At 35.1% G+C, this 16461-nt stretch overlaps 1 protein-coding gene and 1 pseudogene across 2 annotated transcripts; one reads left to right on the top strand and one right to left on the bottom strand.

The window, feature by feature from the left end:
* Positions 6760-8010, bottom strand: LOC104738364 (annotated as a pseudogene).
* LOC104738363 lies at positions 12240-16338 on the top strand. 2 transcript variants are annotated; one of them, XM_019235032.1, is made up of 9 exons: positions 12240-12500; positions 12620-12859; positions 13140-13500; positions 13617-14417; positions 14519-14632; positions 14797-14937; positions 15029-15333; positions 15422-15506; positions 15584-16338. In XM_019235032.1, exons 3-7 carry the CDS (start codon positions 13180-13182, stop codon positions 15224-15226), a joined length of 1575 nt encoding a protein of 524 aa, XP_019090577.1. In that variant the 5' UTR covers positions 12240-12500; positions 12620-12859; positions 13140-13179; the 3' UTR covers positions 15227-15333; positions 15422-15506; positions 15584-16338. The 2 variants fall into 2 exon arrangements, with proteins under 2 accessions (XP_019090577.1, XP_019090576.1); XM_019235031.1 differs by having other exon boundaries at positions 12620-13500.

Genomic DNA, 16461 nt, shown 5'->3' with positions numbered 1-16461 from the left:
ACCTTTTGGACATTTTCCGAAAAGTCGTGATGGTTCATTAAAACTGTTATTTATGAAAAGTTACAATTGTTCACTGTAGAGTTGTGTTTATTTGGACATTCATATCTTTTGAAATCTATATATATTTGATTGTTTGAACTGTTTTCATTTTTTTGTAATGACACAAAACGATATAAATTTTTAATCTCAACAGTTTTTACAGATTTCTAAATTATTCTCTAGATTTCATTCTTTTAAAAATAAAGAAAATCCTCCAATTCTTGATTTAACAAAAGATTTTTGGAATCATGAATCTAATTTACAACTTTTAGTTAATTTTAAATATAAAAATTTAATAAAAATTGTTAGAGTTTTTTTCCAACAGTTAGATGGATTATATAGTGAGTTTTTGAATTTGATATTTTCAATATGGTAATAAAGATGTCTTCTATTTAAAAGCAGTTTATAAGGATTATTAGGTACAATGAAGTGCAGACAGTTGCGATTTTTCGTAGTACAGTTACTTAAATTTTTTGTTTTTATATGCTTTTAAAAAAATTCAAACAGTTGTATTTGTTCATTATAGAGTTGTATCTTTTTACTATATTTTATTTATATTTTTTCATCACAACTTTCATTCTAATAGGTGTATGATGTCATTGGCGTGTGTCTATTTAAATAGTTATATCTTCTGAACTCTCTTTATATTTGTCTCTTTCATCAGTAACCAACAAATTTGTTGAAACAAATTTTTCATTTTATGTTGAATCTAAATAATTGAATATTAATATCTAATATTCAATGTTATTCTATAATCTAACTAAAATTTTAGAAATAATTATAGCAATAGAGAAATTTAATACAACTTAATATAGAATTTATAGTAGCGTCTATTTATCGTAACTTTTCATTAAAACAATATTTTAATATTTAATATTTAAAAGTAATAATAACAATCTTAATAAATGAGAACAAGAGTTGCGACTTTTTTTAGTATTTTTTTGTGAAAAAATATTTAATATTTAATATTTAAAAATATATTTAATATTTAATATTTAAAAATATATTTAATATTTAATATTTTTTTGTGAACAATAGTATTTGTTTTTTTTAACTCAAACAGTTGTATCTGTTCATTGTAGAGTTGTGTCTTTTTGCACTATAGTTTATTCATATTTTATCATTACAATTTTTTTGTTCTAATAGGTGTGTGTATTTAAATAGTCCTGTCTTTTGAATTTTCTATATTATTGTCTCTTCATCAATAATTAACAAATCATAGTTCGTTGCGACTTTCTATAATATAACATTTAATATCTAATATTAAATGTTATACTATAATCTAACTAAAATTTTAGAAATGATTATAGCAATATAGAAATTTAAGAAAAATTACTATAGAATTTACAGTTGCGTCTAATTATCATAACTTATCGTTAAAAACTATTTTAATATTTAAAATTTATTTTAACCTGTTTTTAAAAGTTTTGTATTTTAATTTCAATATTTCTTTGATATAGTTTCACTCCTATTAAATACATTTTTAATTATAATTATTTGATAAAAATTACATTTACTCATTACAACCATTAGTTTAATATTCTCAATTAAGATCACTTTGTCATTATGATTTCTTATAATTGTAGCTATTTACCATAATTCTTCATAAAATATCTTATATATTTATAATACTTTAGAAAATGTTTTTTTTTGCAAATTTACGTTTATTCTACATAATATTTTTTTTTATAAGTTTTCATTTTGATGGTTACGCTTTTAGTAACAGTTTCTGTTTAATGTTTATATATTCAAATTATTCTATTACATTCAAATGATTTCATAATGTATAATTTCAAATTTCAAATTTATTAACTTTTTCTAAAATATTTTCTTGCGACATCGCGGGAGGTCTGAGTCCTAGTACTAAATAATACAAACAAAAAATAATTAAAGATTTGGTAGAGAAAGATAAAAGAAATGAATACTATTCTAAGTAAATAAATTTAAGAGATCAAACTTGAATTAATGTAAAGTACACATGTCGCAAAAATAGAATGCCAAATGTCGCATCGATAGACAAAGTTAAAGGAAACCTTGTCATATTATATAAGATATATATGTACATAGCGTGACAAAAGCAAAATGGTATAGAAGATATTTCAAGACATATATAGATATCAATACCAAGTATCACCAACATATCTTATAGCTTCTCTGTAAGTTATTATTAGTAGTAAATTGTTTTTGGTTTTCGCTAATAGTAAACCTTAATAGCAAAGGAGGGTCTTCTCCTTCGGTTAGATCACAATGGCACCAATAAAAGACCCCTGTAAAAATCAAATTTAAGAAATATATACAATTATGTAAGGAAGCCTTTTCCTCCTAGACACAATAATCGAGAAGCCTTCACCAAAACTCTCGTCCGATGCCGGTGAAGGAAAACTTTGCCTGCATCGGGATTCAGTTTCGGATACAACAATTTTTTTGAGGGGATGCAAAAAAACCCCAAAAGTGTTCAGTTGGGCATTTGAACCTTTTAACTCAAATAATATGTGGTGCATTCTTGACCACTAGGCTACTTACATCACTATCACTATTAAATATGCATAAACTAAAGATTTTATACTTTTATCTGGTGCACCTGCACTCCCTCTAATGAGCGTGGGTCCGCCCTTGTCGAGACTTAAACTGGATCCCTCCTCTTTGTCTTCGCTCTCGTAGTATAGTTTTCTTTTTCGTTTTATTTAAGCTTTTGTTCCCCTTTTATCCCTCTTTAACCCTTCCCACCCAACGGCGGACCTACATAGTGGTTAGGGAGGTCAAGTGACCTGGTAAAATATTGAAATAAAGTGTTTTTGCTTATGAAGTACTGAAATTCTTGCAGCAAAGTTGGTTTTCTTTAGTAGTTTTGACCTCCCCAAACCCAGGTTCAATACTCCTATACTACACTAATAGTCTATTTTTTGTGTGTTTAAATAGTAACTGCTATAAAAAAAATTATTGACCTCGGTAAATTTTTCTCCTGGGTCCGCCACTGATCCCACCCACATGCCTCCAATAGCCGATCTGTAATCCAAAGAGGACAACTCGTGGCTGGAGTTTCCCAGCTCTTTCTCGCTTCAAAACCGGGGGACTTGATTCATTCATTCATGGTGCATACATACATTCTCATTCATGCATAATTGCTTGCTGATTTGATTCATTGTTTCCTCTACTTCTTCATGTTTTTGCTTGTCTCATTGGTTGCTTCTTTCATGGCTTGCGTCCTTAAATTTTTAATTTATTTACTAGCCATAATTATTACTATTTAAATTGTGAATTAGTCTTTCATCTGTTCCAATATTTATTTGTATCTCTCTCTCTCTTTAGTCTTTACATTTCAAAATTTGACCATTTGTTGTTTTTTTATGATTCATCTATATTAACATTTTCACAGCATTTTTGATAAAAAAGGCTTGAAGTTGAGATTTATTTACAACTATAATCGTCCTAAAATCATTCCTAAAATCATCCCAAGAATCTCTACCATATCTTTACAATAATCGTTTCAAGATACTGTATAAAGTTATGAGAAGCCTATAAATCAGCTATAATCGATTTTGTATATCCTTAATTACTCACGACATTTAAATTAAATTATAAACAAATTTGAATACATAAACAAATTACAAATTAATGGCAAGAAAAATATCAAATCACATAAACTTGGCATATTCACTAAAAAGAAATATTATGCAATATTTAATCCCTAATTACCTGGTAACCAATTTTATATGTAGCATGTTAAGAGGTAAACAAATAAACCTAATTAATTGCCTATAAATAATTTTCCCTTAATCGCAAGTTAGCATCACCAACAACAATAATCCTCAGTCTCTTCCTGCCAATATCGACGGGAGTACGAAACAAATCTGGTGATTAGGGAGGTGGACTCAGCGGCACCCAAACGGGACAGAGAAGCCTTTAAGATGAAGAAAGTGGAACATCAAGATCTCGACGAGGATGAAGATGAGATTCTGTTCATGGAAGAGGTAGTGAAGCGATATGGGAAGAGATCTGGGGTGCTTTATAATCTTGAAAGAGTAAGGATTGGATTGGCTAATGGGAATTTCAGTGAATTGTGATTATAATTATGTAACTAATTAATTTCAGTGTATTGTGATTATGTAACTAATTAATTTCAGTAATATATATACACATTCTTGTGTGTGGATCATCAACGTGATTAGCGTTTGATTTGAATATAAGAGATTAAGTGATGAAATATTAGTGATGTTAAAACGGGCTCAGAGCCCGCGGGCCTAAACGGGCTCTGTATAAAAATTTCAGCCCGTTACCCATTTAGCTACAGTATAAAATAAAGGGGTTTAAACGGGTTAACCCGTTTAGATCCGCGGGCTTAGCGGGTTCGATCAAAATTAAACGGGTTACCCGTTTATTATATGTTCTCGTTTTATTTTCCTCCAAACGACGTAGTTTTTGTTTAGGGTTTTGATCTGTTAATTTTTTTGCCGTCATCGCTTCCTCTTCCAAGTTAAGTCTTCCAAGATCACATGGACGATTAAGAATTTCTCCTCTTTGCAATCGAAGAAAGTTTATTCTGATCCATTCGTAGTTGACTCCAAATGGTAAGAAAGCTTGGTTCTCTAATGTGTTCGTTTATTATATTATTGCTTTTGGTTTATACGTCATGGTTTTTGCAAATCCGTGGAAGCAATTCATTTTTGTGTTAGGGGAGAAATGAGCAAATCCTTTTTGTGTTAATTCGTTTGTGGAATTGGATTTGTGGGTTATTGAGTTTTTGATATCTAGGTTTGTGTAACGTTGTGTTTTTCATATTTGGGTTTGGTGAAGGAGGTGGAGGAGAAACACCGAGACGTGAAAGAGGTGGAAGAGAAACAATCTTCTCAAAAAAAAAAAAACATATATAATGTAAACGGGCCTAACGGGCATACACAGGCCTAAGTAATTAAAACGGGTTCTAGATATACGGGTATCAAATTTAAACGGGTTTAAGTGGGTATTCCATTAAAGGGGCAGGGTCTAAACGGGCAGGGCCTAAACGGGCTCGAGTAGCCCATTTTAACATCACTATGAAATATATAAAAGGGACCAAAACTTTAAGCAAACTAGATTTTAATATTATTTTTTTTAAAACAACACCAATATAGGGAATGCACAATTAAACTGATTTAACAAAAATTGGTATTATGCAATCTTAATAGTTATTAATAAACTCCAACAAAATCTGGAAAAAAATGTGAATTCCGAAAAAAGAAATGTTTTACACTGCGGGTTAAATTATAATAATAATGTTTATGGATTATAAATATTTAAACTTTATAAGAATTATAAAAAATTTAACTTTATATAAATTATAAATATACTATATTGAGTTAATCTCAGAATTATAAATGTTTTTTGACTGAGAAAAAAAAATGTATCATTTATAGAGTTAAGATGCCAAATACATATTTATCATGTATTGAGTAAATCAAATTTAGTCTTATATGAGTAATATCAAAAATGTTACTAACTTTGTGACAATAAAACTAAATTTGTGTAAATACAGATTTTTGCAATTTAACATATGCACAATACTAAAAAAACAACAATATTTTATGGAAATTTTTATTTTTCCACGGGTCCGAACCTAGACTAAAAATAATTATAAATATGTGATGGGAATTAAGGTTAATATTAGTACAATTATATATTTTTGCGGGTTGGTATAAAAACACAAGCAAAATATCTTAAAACTTAATCTTATATAAAAAGAGTTATAAACCAACACTAACCCGCTCCATCACTCTCATATACAAAACTAATTAATTTTTTTTTTCAATAACTAAGAGGTTCTAGGCAAAACTAACTAATTACAAATTAGTGGTAATGTTTAAGTAATATTATATAAACTACAAAGTGTATTATACATATTCACAGATGTTTACTTTCACAACCAACTAATTTTAATTGATTAAATTCCAAAATAAAAGAATTTTGATTAATTATTCCAAATTAAAATAATAATTTGTATATAGATAAAGCAAATAAATTACAAATATCTCAATATTATTATAAAAACTTTTTAACATATATATATATATATATATATATTTTCAACTTTGAGAAATATATATTTGATCCAACATTATATTTTTTAGTAAATTATATAAAATATATATTAAAGAAAAAAACATAGTCCCGCGGTATACCGCGGGTTAAAATTTAGTAGTGATATTATACGTTGTTGTTGAACTCAAATTGGAATATGTAAATCAGCCGGTGTGTGTGGCTTCAACAACTCCTTTGTAATGATCTTCCAATCAATAAAAAGCTTGTTCGACGAAAGGAAAAAAAAAAAAGTTTAACTCAAATTGAACCGGACACAGAATGAAAAGAGTTGAAAAAAACCGAAATTTCAATCATCTTCTCTGTAAAGGTAGACTTTTTTTTGCCAAATTGAAGCAACTGACGACATCTTCATTCGAATTATCTAACCGAAAATGTCATCAATATCAATCGCTACTCAACATCTTATTGACTAATGATCCAAAACCAACTAAGTATTTCGTCTAGACAAATCAGATACCTTTACTTCTCATATCCATCCATTATACATGCGATTCAACCTTTTAGAATCAAAGCAATGTTCTCTTCCTTCTTCCTATACAATCTTCTTGCATAGATAGTTTCTCTTAAGTAGAACTTTTCGGATAGAGTTGCTTTGATAATACGTAAATGTAAACCAAACGAAAGTAAAGCTAATGAAATCTCATCTCACAAGTACATAATATTCTCAACATAACCAGGAAAACTCAAAATCTCACGAGTTCGCTTACCAATCCCATAAACACGTCTAAATTCATCATCAGCAATTCCTTCGATATCCACTCTTCGTATGCTCTCTCTTTGAAAATCGTAATACCAAACACTAAACGGTATAGATGACTCTAACCGTGAACCAATCATCATAAGCTCACCCGTACGAATCTCTCCCTTAAGGTTAACGTAACCCTTAAGTACATCATACAAGTCAGAAGGTGGGGCACACCTTGTTACAGACCACTCTTGTTTCTCAGCATCTTCTAAAATCCACAATACCACCTTATTGAATCTATCATATTCTATACCGCCCAATTTCCCGTTGTAGTTTAGAAGAGAAAAAACGCTAATACATGTTTTTTCGGGTGGTTGAATCAGGTCCAGCTTCTCAGATCTAACATCGAATCTAACTATTATTACTGAGCTGCTTTGAGCTGTATAGTATAAAGCACCATTGATGCAAATTTTCTTCACGGACATCGTAATAATATCTAATACTTTGGGTGATTTCAATCTTTCTCCACTCTTTTTGTTGAGATTGCAGTGTGAAAATGTAATGCTCCAGTTGGAAACCTTTTTTCCCACGCATAGCGCGGTCACGATTGAACATCATTACACACAACACTTTGTATTGATCTCCCAGCGGATCGTATCCGAGACGTGCGTACACTTGTCTCCCGTTGGAGACAACATCCGGCAGTTTCACTATCTGTCTAGTAGTCGGATTACAAACCGCGATCGAAGAGTCACGCGTGCAGCAGACGAAACCGTTCACGGGACGAGATCTGATGTAGTAGACCAGATCCGAGATCGTCATGTCGTGTCTGGCGACAACCGTGGAGGTTCTGTCGTTTCTTTCGTGTTCTGGAGCTGAGAAGATGAAACGTTTCCGAGAATCGAAGTGTTTGAAGGTGAAAAGGAAACAAGGTCGAGTCTTTGACCTAACCAGAAACGAGTCGGCGAAATCTTTACTGCGGATGATTGAGAACCACAGCTTCGACACAGCTTGGAATCGGATGAGGGCTTCCCCAGGAAGTCTAGAGAGTATCTCTAAGGTGAGATCAAGAGGGATGAATTTTTTGGAGCTTCCGTGGAGGCGCTTACGTGAGGGAGACGATCCTGAATCTTCCATGGCCGCTCGTGGTGATGAATCGTTGTGATGATCCACACACACAACCCTAACAAGTAACAACTACAAAATTGTAAAGATGATGTTATTCACTCATGTAACAATATTTACAATTTTTAACTATACATTACTAACCCATTATGTTGATGACAGGCCCATCTAAAGTTGACTATCTCATTATGTTGCTGACAGGCCCATTAAATTGGTAAAATTGAAATTTGCATTTGGTCGATGCATTGCAGAAGGGTACATCTTTGCCTCTTTGGAATGGCCGAGGCAGTTGTAGCATTTGGATTGCAGAAGCTATGGGAGCTACTAATTCGATAATCGAATAGGTTAAAAGGAGTCCATAAACAAGCTACATAACTACAAAGCGATCTGAGACGGTTAAAATCGTTTGTGAAAGATGCATAAACTAAGAAGAGAAAAAGCGAGAGAGTGAGAAACTGTGTCGATGAGATTGTGTATGATGCTGAGGACGTAATGGAGATTTTTCTTATCAAAGAAGAGAAGCGTGTAAGAGAAAGAAGAGGGTAACCAAGTCGCCTTGGTCCAGTGGTAAATGAAAAAAGTCCCGTCACCTGGGTTCGAGTAGCATTCGCCACCGGGGTTTGAAATTTAACATGGTTTCCCGCCCCAGGAGATTAGTTTTGGGCCTAGGAAGCCTTTATCACTCCTGAGTAATAATAAAAAATAAAAAAAAAAGAACAGGGTTTAAGAAGCATTTAAAGAGTGTTTCTTGTGTTACATTTGCTGACCAGGAGTTTGGTTCACAAATCAGAAGTATTATTACTAGGATATCCAAGGTAATAGACAATATGGAGACATTTGGAGTGAGAGAGGTCATCGACAAAGAAGAAGAAGAACTAGTGGAGATACGACTATCTTTTCCTAGCGTTTCTGAAAGCAGCCTTGTTGGTGTGGAGCCTAGTGTTGAAGAACTAGTGAGTCATCTTGTTGGTGAGGATGAGTCGTTTAAACTACTTGAAACCGAGAAATGTTTGATTGTCCTTGATGATATATGGAGCAGTGCAGCTTGAGAGCTTATAAAGCCAGCATTTCCACATACATCAGGTGACTCTTCTTGACCATGAATGATACTTTTTTATGTAGAAGATGTTAGAAAAAAAAAGCCATTATCTCATTGGTTTCTAAAATTGAAACATGGTCAACTTTCCCAGGTAGCAAGGTATTACTCACTTCTAGAAATGAGGGTGTTGGTTTGCATCCAGATCTTAAAGCCGTCATCTTTAGGCCTAGATGTCTAACTCATGAAGAAAGCTGAGAAGTTTTTCAGAAGATAGCTTTGCATTTTATGGAAGTAATCAAATGCTATAGGTATGTCGATTTATGAGTTTGAAAGGTCTTTGCAGTTTATGGAAGTAATCAAATGCTAAAAAATAACGTGCTAAGAGTCTTATGTTTTGCAGAGTTTCAGGTTGATGATTTATTGGAAGAGATTCAACAAATGCTCAAACATTGTGGAGGGTTACCATTAGCTGTGAAAACTCTCGGAGGGTTGTTAGCTACAAAACGTACTGCGTCCGGGTGGAGAAAGGTACATAACAATATTGGATCTCATATTGTAGGAGAGATTGGTGAAAATGGCGGCTTGGTAGTTTGGTATTCAATGTGTTATCTTTGAGTTATGAAGATTTACCTTCTCATTTGAAGCACTGCTTTCTTTACCTTGCCCATTTCTCGGAAGATTATGAGATAAAAACAGAGACATTGTTCAAAGACATTGTTCAATTACTGGGTCGCAGAAGGAATAGTGATGGTGCATAATGAAGAGGATTATAGCTGAGGATTATTTGGAGGAGTTGGTTAAAAGGAGTATGGTATTAGTAGGGAAGAGGAACACTGTAACATCAAGAATTCAATCNAAAAAAAAAAAAAAAAAAAAAAAAAAAAAAAAAAAAAAGAATTCAATCTTGTTGTCTGCATGACATTGTTAGAGAAGTCTGTTTGCTTAAAGCCAAATAAGAGAATTTCATACAATTTTTCAATGCTCAGGTGATCTATCACCTGCTGTATCCACCAACAGATCACACAGACTCGTTGTACATTTGACTGATGATGACGAAAATGAACCTAGTATATTTCAGCAGAGACAGATTCAAAACCCCAAAGCAAGGACCCTTTTGTATATCACTAGAGATTTCAGTCCTTGGATATTATCAACTGCAGGTTTTCGAGGTTTACGATCACTTGGAATCTTGGATCTCTTTGGAGCGCGATTCAGAAGACGCAAGTTACCTAAGGGAATAGGGAAGCTCATCCACTTGATGTACCTGAGTTTGAAAGAGACAAACTTGTCTGTGTTGCCGTCTTCTTTGGGGAATCTGGTGCTGTTAGTTTATTTGGATTTAGAGATTTACGAGACAGTTGTTCACATACCAAATGTTTTAAAGAAGAAAGAAGCTGATATATCTTATGTTACCCGATGAACTAAGCACTAAAACAAAGTTGGAACTAAGTGCTTTAGTGAAGTTGGAGACCCTCAAGAACTTCTCGCTACATCACAGTAGTGTAAAGATCTCACCAATATGACCAAACTAAGAACTTTGTGGATCTGTTGTGCCTCCGTTAACCCTGGAGAGGAAGTTCTACTTTTGTCGCTAGGTGAATCACTGAAACAGTTGGAGGAGTTGATGTAATACAACAAAAGAAACGGCCAGGTCTAAACCGTGAAGATTTATGCAGGAGCCTTTGTTTCAGGTTTTCTAAGACTCAACCAGTTAAGTTTGCATATAAAGATAGATAAGTTACCTAATGAACTTCAATTCCCTTCCCGGATCGCCTTTTTTTCATTATCATCTTGTGACCTAACCGAGGATCCAATGCCAGTTCTCGAGAAGCTACATAGCTTGGAAATAGTTAGTCTAGAACTGAATGCTTTCAGAGGGACGAAAATGGTATGCTCAAAGCCGGTTTCCCTAAATTGCACACTCTAGAGTTTTCGATACTTGATAACCTTGAAGAGTGGGTCGTAGAAGATAAGTCAATGCCGTGTCTTTGTCATTTAGAGATCAATGACTGTAGGAAGTTTAAGAGTCTTCCTGGTAGATTAAGATACATCAATACTTTAGAGGAGCTAAGAGTAGGATGGATGAAGAATGAATTCAAGGATAAGTTAATCCAAAGCGGAGAAGATCACCACAAGATACAACATGTATCTTATGTTGTGTTTTACAATTGCGGGGACGAATAAGAAACAAGTACAAGATCAAAGATCTCAGTTTTTCAAATACATCTCCCCCCTTCACAAGGCACTGGACAAGTCACACGATGCTCGACCATTTTTGTTTCTCACGTTTTCAGCACAAACTTGTTTTAGTACTTTTTTGATAAAATAATATAAAAAGTATAATACTTCGAAAATACGATAGTTATATTTTACATATGTTACCTTAGAACAAGTTTAAGCACACAAATCACACATTGACATCATACTAAAAAAGGGTTATTAGTTGAAAATAGCATGCCACTTTTATAAATGTAACTTTGTTAAACGAAAAGAAAACTATCACATTTAAACCAACCTAACCAATCCAAAATTGTTCACGAATCACAGCAATTACATCACGGTTAAGCTTTAACCAAAAATATTTCAGGCCGTTAGCGAATTTGATTTTTTTGGTCTACGTTAAACAATTTTATACATTACAATAGTGACGTGTACAAATCGAAAAGTTTTCTATTTATCGGAATGGGCGGCCTTTCTTGATTTTTCAAATTTGAAAATTTCTATTATATAACAGAACAGAACGTTAAATGGCCCGTTGGAGAAGATCGTCTACAAAAATCAATCCCTCTCTGTTCTCTCTCATAGTTTTGAAACCCTAAAATTCTCAATTCCCAAAAAATATGTCTCTCTAGAAGTTGAGTCGCGGTGCTTTTTCTGGCGACCTTGTTTAAGCCACCAGTGATCAGGATCTAGAGAGGACGTTGCTATCAATATATCTGTTGAAGATGAGTAGCGGTGATTGGGCCACAGAAAATTAGGATCTACAAATTGCGCTCTCTTAGTCTCCGGTTATTACACGAGAGAGCTGGTTCCGATTTATGTTTATCTGTTAGTTGATTCGATTTTTTTTTTGAGATAATTATAAAATACATACGTTTTTGAAACATATTTTGTAAAGTATTACGTCTACTATTTACAATTATCAGAAACAACGTTGACCACTGTTTGCAACTGTTCTGTATCCTTTTTTGTCCCTCACTCGCTTACAAAATTACCTACAATGCCATTATACACTAAATTGTTTGATCCCATTATCTTCTTTCGTTTAACCCTAAAACGAAACGACTCTATGCTCTTCAATTGGTGAGACTGTAAAAACGTGGAGCAAAGGGTAAAACCCCAATTCTATTATATTCCAAGCTTTCTGATGACGAAAGAACCTAAGAGGCGTGTAGGCTTGCAATCACCTGTTGCCGGTAATTCGCGGTCGACTAGAAGACCAGAATGGGAGAAGGCGAAAGATTCGCACTCATCGGCCCACGGAAAGGCGACATCGTGGAGATCTGCCGGCGAGAAGGTTAAAACTTCCTGAGGAAGGTTTGTTAAATTTATGAATATTTTGCTATTTTTTCTCAATTGCAATAACGGGATTGGGTTCATTTGCCCACCTTTACTACTTTCTAACTGATGATTGCCGCGACTGATGAATTCCACAGCCGATTCAGCGTCGGCGGATTCTGTTCATTGGAATCCTAATCTCCCCTCTCGTCTATTTGCGGTTGATCGGATACTCGATGGTGCTCCGCTCAATATTCACTCAAAACCCGAGTATTTGGGAGTCTTGGTTGAACTCCTAGATGGATCTAAGGCCTGGAACATTATTAGGGCCTTGCAATTTGGTTTACTTTTCGGTATTCCCGTCGGGAGATGTTCGCACTCGGCTAAATTGATTCATGGTATGTTGTCTCGTCAGCTGGTGACTAGTAAAAAACATGAATTGTGGTTTGTTTATGGAGGATATCCATTACCTTCAGAGGCTCCAGTAGTAGAACACCACGATCCTGCCTACTTGTCTGTATGGAATAGGATTTTTGGATTTAAGAAGATTGTAATGGTTCAAGATGTATTGGACATGCTTAGGGCTGATATGTATGCTGAACCCAAAAACCGCCTTTGTCATTGGAAAAAGTTGAGCCTAGCTTTGATTGTTTTAGTGGATGTTGTCGTTGTATGCAGCAACACCTTAAGTGGTTGTGTTTCTGGAGAATATGTCGCGATGTTACATGATGTCGATTTCTTCCTCTCATACCCATGGGGTCGGTTGTCTTTTATTCACACATTGTCTTGTTTTGGTCCTGTTCATGGGAAGCACGATCCATTTGATGAAGGTAAGAAAAGGTTAGCACAGCAAACATCTTGCTGTTACGGGTTTCCACTGGCTTTCCAACTGCAAGTACTCAATTCCAATCCTGCGATATGTTGTCAGTTAAAGGACCCATGTGATTTAAGAAACTTCATTCAGAGATCTTCCGATTATGTAGCCAGCCCTAGTCTCCTTCGGGAGTCTGATGTCAACGAAGCTGAAAATGACCCCAATGTGAGTAAAAATTTAGTACTTGCTGATTTCAGTTGTGTATTACATTTGTCTTTTTATAAGTTTGATATGTGTTTCATGTTATCTAATATTGAGCCGTCTGTTTTTTTTTTTTTCAGTTGTCTGTTGGATTTACTGTTTTCCCAGAGTTTGTAGTCAATGAAACTGACCTCGCCTGGGATGAGGAGGAGAGTGATACTAAGGTGGACAACATCCTGTCCATGTTATACCGTGGCCACAAGTTCACACCTTCTGAATGGCCAGTTGGTGATTTAAATCATGTTAATATGCCTCCTCGGGATACAGAAGGGAGAGGGGATGATGTTGAGCCTGATGACGATTCTGATTTCGTCGATCTTACCGAGGATCCACATCCTATGAAAAAGGTTAAAACTCGTAACCATCCTATCCAACTTAAACCGTGCACCAGATCAGCCACCAATGCCAAGGAAGCTGTCAAACCTGCTTCTAAAAGAAGTGAAGTTGTACACAGAGAGACCAAAAATCCTCCTGCCTCTTCAGGTACTTCAGCCGAGTTAAAGCGGCAATATGGGATGGATCAGTTTGTAACCCATCCTGATTTGGCTGAATTAAAGTCTTGGATTACGTCACAGCTAGACGTACAACGCGAAAATATTGTATATGATATGCAGCATCTTTTGGCACAATCTCGTGAAACCATGGGTACTCGAGTGGTGGGGAATGAGTCGGTTAAATCTACTACACCAAAACGACAACCTGAAGATGCCCCTGCAGTTCAACCTTGCCATAGTGGTAGTCCCCCAAAATTCCACAAATTCGATAAACCCGACGGTTGTTCTCCTGCCCAGACTGTTGCCCCATCCACTGTTGACGAGAGGTGGTGTTTTTATGGGACTGCTAAAGACATCAGTGATGAAATTCCTCATGACACCAACCAGGTCTGTATTGTTACTCCAAATATTAGATCATAGTTTCAGCGTTTTCCACACTTTTATCGGTTCCATGTGCTTAACAAGCTGAACACCGTCTGATATGGCAGGGAGATGGATTTGGCTGCGACAATCAGAAGCCATTTGAATCATCTTTTGACTGTAGTACTGATCATACGGGTGTACCAACAACATCAGTGCCACCGCGAACTTCCCACTCTCCGGTTATTTACATTATATTAATCTTTACATATAGTGTAAATCTTTTCATATAGAGTATATCTTGTACCAACAAAATCTTTGCACCAACAACATAAGTTTCATCGTCTTCCTACTCTGTACGGCTTTCTCCACACACTAATTAGATACGTCTATTTTCCCTCCTCAGGTTATTGATCAGGTATCAGCCCCTATTCCAGATGAAAATCAGGATCTTGAAGATTGTAGTGATTTTGTGGATGTAGTTGTTCCGGACAGCATGGATGCTTCCCCTGTGTTAACTCCTTCTACACCAGCCACACCTGTTCAGGTTTAATTATGTTCTTCCGCGTTATTTGGTTGTTGCGGTAAAATACTTGCTCTCACAGCTTTTATAATTATGGTTTAACAAATCATTTCAGCCTGTCAATGAACCAGACAATCCTGGAAGTAGCGAGTATGTCCCAAAATACCGCGACCTCTCTGCGATCGTTGCCGTTGGGCCAACTTACTTTGTTCATGAAACAACTAAACCTTGTCTACCTTTACCACCAAAACGGATTCCTAGACGTTCTTACCTGCTTGATGACAAAGATTTTGTTGGGGACCCTTGGATCTGAGCTCTTTTTAAAAGCCGTAAGAAAAAACCATCATACTCTCCATTCCCCCAGGTGGATGAATCTGAGTTCCAGAAATGGAAGGTTGTACTTGATGAGAATACAGATCAGTAAGTAATTTTGTGTTTTGTTTTAATGTTTCAAACAATGAATTAGGTGTATCCATTTAAAACATTGTACACATTTGGTGTTTCTTAGGTACTACACCGTATGCACTGGGCACAAACTCTCAAAACGACATTTTTTAGACATTGCAACGAAAGAAAAATGGATCACAACAGAGGTAACATTATCTGTCACATATTACATATTACATATTACCTCTCCTTAATTTATATTTTTCAAACACAACATATACAGGTCATTACTTCAACGCTTATGAGGCGTAGGGGATCAGCTTTTGCAGCCAAAAGGGTAGCCTTTCTCGACCCCTGGTTTGTTAACTTACTTGTTACACATCATGAAGATTTTACCAAGAGTGATAGAGAAGGACAATTTCAACTGGGGGCAAAAGTATCGAGGCTTATGTCCAAGGGAAGTCGACGGGCAAAATTATGAAGTCTGCATTCTTAAAAGATGTTGATGTTGTCTACGTCCCCATGAACTGGGGTTCTACTCATTGGGTCGGTTTGGTCATCAACCTCAAGCTTCGTCATATTGAGATCCTTGACCCCTTCATTGAACCTTTCACCGATGATGTGGTAGCTTTTCAAATGGCCCTGGTGGTTGAAAGTCTGCCTTGGCTTATAAAAAGGTTCGTCAAGTCTGAATTCTGTGGAAACCTGACTACTACTCCTTTCAAATGGTCTCGTTCCCGTGGTTTATACAACAACAAGGGAGATGGTGACTGCGGTCCTGTATCTGTTAAGTTTATGGAAATGCACACGTTTGGACTTGGATTGTCTAAAATGGCTGCCCTTTCTGACGATGTTGTTGTATGCATTAGGAAGTCGCATGCAATTGACACTTTCATGTCTTTTGTAGATGGCGAAGAAGAAGTGTAAAATTAGAGATAATCTTTCTGTTTCTCTTTCTGTTTCTTGAATTAAACGTTGTTGTTTATCGAACTATAAATCTTTTCTTACCTATGATTTGTAGACTTAATATTTAACTTATTTTTATAGTACAGTACGCTTCTGCAAAGACTGTACACACATACAAGTATGTACACGCATTGTACCCACACTAGAGTACGCTCCTGCATAAAACGTACCCATTCATTCGTGTACGAATAAAAC

The sequence above is a fragment of the Camelina sativa genome, chromosome 13 (genome assembly GCF_000633955.1).
Source record: "Camelina sativa cultivar DH55 chromosome 13, Cs, whole genome shotgun sequence".
In the NCBI taxonomy this organism is placed as follows: Eukaryota; Viridiplantae; Streptophyta; class Magnoliopsida; order Brassicales; family Brassicaceae; genus Camelina; species Camelina sativa.
The sequence above is the reverse complement of the archived record's forward strand: the minus strand, read 5'-3'. Positions and strand labels throughout refer to the sequence as shown.

Excerpts from the sequence above, each read along its gene's own strand:
- LOC104738363 (XM_019235031.1), top strand. The coding sequence starts at position 12,862 with ATGTTGTCTCGTCAGCTGGTGACTAGTAAAAAACATGAATTGTGGTTT. Across the intron at positions 14,633-14,796 it reads CGCGAACTTCCCACTCTCCG|GTTATTGATCAGGTATCAGC; the intron begins GTTATTTACATT and ends TTCCCTCCTCAG. Across the intron at positions 14,938-15,028 it reads CACCAGCCACACCTGTTCAG|CCTGTCAATGAACCAGACAA; the intron begins GTTTAATTATGT and ends AAATCATTTCAG.